General features: G+C 30.7%; 1 protein-coding gene across 1 annotated transcript in view; it reads right to left on the bottom strand.

The window, feature by feature from the left end:
• LOC106466088 (MAU2 chromatid cohesion factor homolog) overlaps window positions 1-4351 on the bottom strand; it is a 45447-nt gene that overhangs the window by 16263 nt on the left and 24833 nt on the right. The window contains exons 10-11 of the mRNA XM_013926331.2: window positions 2077-2180; window positions 1617-1694 (exon numbers count right to left, since the gene is read on the bottom strand). Coding sequence (XP_013781785.1) covers window positions 1617-1694; window positions 2077-2180 — 182 coding nt within the window. The remainder of the gene's footprint in view (window positions 1-1616; window positions 1695-2076; window positions 2181-4351) is intronic.

Genomic DNA, 4351 nt, shown 5'->3' with positions numbered 1-4351 from the left:
GGACTTGAAAGGAGGAGCAACACCATAATAATCAAGGTAAGTATATTTTCATTCTACACAAGAAAATGATTTCACTGTCTGAGAACATCTGCCGAAACAGCTTATTAATTCCTTCAATCCATAAGATTTTTTGGTTTGTTTATAGTTAAGCACAAATCTATCTGTGCTCTGCCCACCATGAGTGTCGAAACTTGGTTTCTAGCAGTGTAATTCTGCAGACATACCACTGTGCAATTTGTATGAATAGTGGTTTTTTAGTTAAATGTAATACCCTTACTATTTCATATCTTAAGCTATTATTTTTGGTTACAAAAGATTGTTCGAGAGGCATACGAAGCTGAATTATGAGAAAGTCTACTCTTATTGTTTGAGGATGAGGCTACATGAGACAATTGAACTGATGATCAAAAGTAATATTTAATGTTCACTGCACAGCCCTTATTGTCGACATTTAAATTACAATGTTTTTATCATCATGTGATTTTTTAGAACTTACTCACCCATGCTAGTGATATCGAAGCTTTTCATATAATACTGACATTGTGCTTTATATCAATTGCTTTTGTCTTCCAGCAGCCAGTCACTATAGGTCTTGTTTTCAAGCCATTTATCACTAAGATGGCACTTTTCTGGCATTTTTGAGTGAACTTAAAACATTTTGATGACAGCGCTCAAGAATTAACATAGAGACAACTAAACCATTCTTAAGCAGCAACTGCAACCTTTCCCATAGAACTCACACAAGAATATACAAGACTGTCCAGACTGTGAACTAATCCAACAGCACAATAGTATGCCTACTCAAGTTAGGCCATACATAATATATTTGTGGGGTCTTGGGCTTAAAAATATGGAAAACAACAAGTAAATTAACAAAAAAAGTACCCAACTAAAAAATTTCCATGACCCTATATTAAAATGCCAATTTTCCAGGATATTCTAGGGCTTTATTTTGTTAAAGAAGCTTTCCAGGACTTTCCAGGTTTTCAAGCACTCATACAATCCCTGTTATGAGTGATCTATAAAAAACATGTTAAGTGTTGTATTGTAACACTTAGATTTTGTTATACCATCTCAAAAGATCTAGTATTCTACTACTACATCTAAGTTACGTCATTAACTCAAAATAATGTTATATCACCTAAAAAAATCTAGTATGTTGTATTATTACAAATTAATTGTAATATTATATCATCTAGAGTGCTGCTGCTTTGGATTTCAGGTAAGTTAAAACTTGTAAGAAGGGCATAGATATGAAGTATTTGACAAAGAAAGCAAGATTATTAATAAATTTATTATGAATTTTGCGCAAAGCTACACAAGGGCTATCTGCACTACCCGTCTCTAATTTAGCAGTGTAAGACATGAGGGAAGGCAGTCAGTCATCACCACCCACCGCCAACTCTTGGGCTACTCTTTTACCAACAAATAGTGGGATTGACCATCACATTATAATGTCCCCACAACTAAAAGGGTGAGCATGTTTGGTGTGATGGGATTTGAACCCACGACCAACAGATTGCGAGTCGAGCTCCCTAACCACCTGGCCATGCCGGGCCTTATTAATAAGGGTATTTATATCTGAATTAGTGACAACCAAGTATGAAGAGACTTACAAGAAGAGTATGGATCTGAGAACAGTGGCGTGCAAGTAGCCTTGGCTCCTGACGACAAATCTGAAGAGCTTGGGCAGTCTGAAAACGAAATGCTCATAAGAAACTATTATTCAAATACTCACTTTAACAAAATGATATACACAGAATAATTATTACATATTCTAAAATGACAAATTTTGGTCTAATCCCTAAATGTTCAAAATGATCCAGCTTCAGACACAAGTCATTTTACAGATAAAATAACAGCAATTTCAAATTTATGAATAAACTGCACATTATATGTATATGATAGTTTACGAGTTACTGAATAAGCAAGAATAGAAAATATCTTGTAACTTTGCAAATAAAAAACTTATTTAAGTTAGAAATGGTATAATACTCTAAAAACTTTTAAATTTGATTGATCTGGAAAACATAGCAAACATAAACATTTTCAGAAATCTACTATAGAACTTCTAACTTCTTGAATTGAGACAGTTTTGTTCCCCATCACCAGTCGGCACATGGCAATGTGTTCTAGCAACAGCAGTTGGAAAGAATGAAGTATTGGATGGCTATCAACCACTGTAAGAAACATAAAATAAGATGTGTTTCATTTCTGACACTTGATTAATGTTCTAATTTACAAAACCAATTAAATAAAGAATGAAGTTTCTGATAGAGACAGCAATTAGTTCATTACAGAGCTTGCCAACTTAAAATATGCATGATCAAGACATAAAATCAAATTCTTAGGAAAACTGTATAGGACTGTGTACCACCTCTCAATAATTACCAACCTCTGTATAACAAAAATAAACAACTTTAATTCACTGATCTAACAAATTATACAAAAATCATCATTATCAAATTAATTATTGTAAGAAATATGTAAATTTACAATACTACCTGTCACATGGAAATCAAGAATGTTAAAACAGTGATAAACTGTGCTCAAACACTATTCAAAGTTTATGTTTATTTTGACAGCACACAATAAATCTCTGAAAATAACCATTCTAAGACCTCAACTGCATATATGTTAAAACTTAATCCTTTCCAATCCAGTCATTTTGGATCAATCTCAGAGAAAATGTGCAACATCAAATTTACAAAAAAATATTTGTGATGCATCCCTATACTTTTTCTCCAAAATAAAATTACAGTTGAAATCTTGAAAGCTTAAACGTTTTTTTGATTAAGTTTCATTAATATTTGTTTTGGACAAAATAATTAAAAAAATCCTGAACCCTAATTGTAGATTTTTAGTCTCCTTTTGGAATTTTTATTAAAGTCATGTCATAAATTAATTTGCCCATCTTCTTAGAAACAACTTTTCAAAATATGAAATGAAGCCAGAAATACATAAATTACTTTTAGTAAAAATAGTTTTAAAAAGAGGTGAAGTTTTAAGTCGGTAATGTCAAAAATTGTAAAATTCAAATATCTGTAAATTTTTTGTTATAACTCTCTTGATTTTTACAGAAACTTTGGATTATTTTATTTCTCTTGTCTGTAGAACTCCCTTTCTTTTTCACATGGAAATGAAATTTCCAAATCTTTCTGTTAGTATATCATGAGGCTTGTTATGTGCTGTATTCAAAATTATGTAAATTATTAATGGTTTTGTATTGTTTGCCTGCAACAGAAAGGTATGAAATTAACTTAATGGGTTTCTGTGTGTTTATACTGTTCAAGTAATTACTTTAGTAGGTCAACTTCTGCATACAAAAAGGCTCCTGTGGTAACTTGACTGATACCTATGCAGAAGGTAATTATTCGTAGTCCATGAAAACGGAAATAGCACGGCCCAAACACCTCATCGTGTACTCTACTCTCTAGCCTCTACTATTTCAAACATTTGTATAAGACAAAGATAAGTTTTATGTATAAGATAGAATAATATATATTCATATTAGTTTAATGTTTTAGAAGATATTTTATTGCATCATTTCATTTAACTAATTGATGTATTACTCTTAACTATATTGCTATACAATGAGGGCTATGCTAATTTTTTGCATATGTTTGTTAAGATAAAATAGATAAAAACAAATAACAGTGGTGTGCAAAGATATAAACTTAGCTAAATGTTGAATGAATACCTCTTTATTAAACAATTAATCCTTTTGTGTAATAAAGAAAGAGAACAATATGATTAATCCTGAGAAACAGAACCTGTATAATCTATAGGCTGATTATATAAGAAACACAGCTTATAAGTTAGCAATTACGGGCATACTGCATAAGAACATAGTATATTGTTATTATGTAGTGGTTTTTATTTTATTATAATTCATAAATTTACCAAAATATTCAAACTTATATTTTAAAATATCTCAGTTATTGTGATGTATGGTTGAAATATCTTTCTACTCAAATTTGGAAACTTTTATGACTTATTAATTTTTTACTACTGAAAGCGCAAAGGTGGTGTTATATACATCAATAGCAAAAAAGTTAAATATTAATCAAAATAAATTAATAAACTAGAAAACACGTTTATCATATAGGATATCAAGCATATTAATGGCAAATTATCTAAACAGATTATAAAGAACTGTGAAATAATCCAGGCAATCAATTAATATCAAACAGAAACAAAGTGCAACTTTAAAGAAAACTCAAATATAAAATAGAAACAATAATGGTAAATAAACAGTATTAATCCTTTCAAGATGGGTCACAGGTGAAAAGCCATGTCATCTCGTTTGTTGACTCCCATTCAAAATTTTACTGAACTACTATTTCATGAA

This window comes from Limulus polyphemus, unplaced genomic scaffold, assembly GCF_000517525.1.
Source record: "Limulus polyphemus unplaced genomic scaffold, Limulus_polyphemus-2.1.2 Scaffold2146, whole genome shotgun sequence".
NCBI lineage: Eukaryota > Metazoa > Arthropoda > Merostomata > Xiphosura > Limulidae > Limulus > Limulus polyphemus.
Note: the sequence above shows the minus strand (reverse complement) of the source record. Positions and strands in the feature narration are given on the sequence as shown.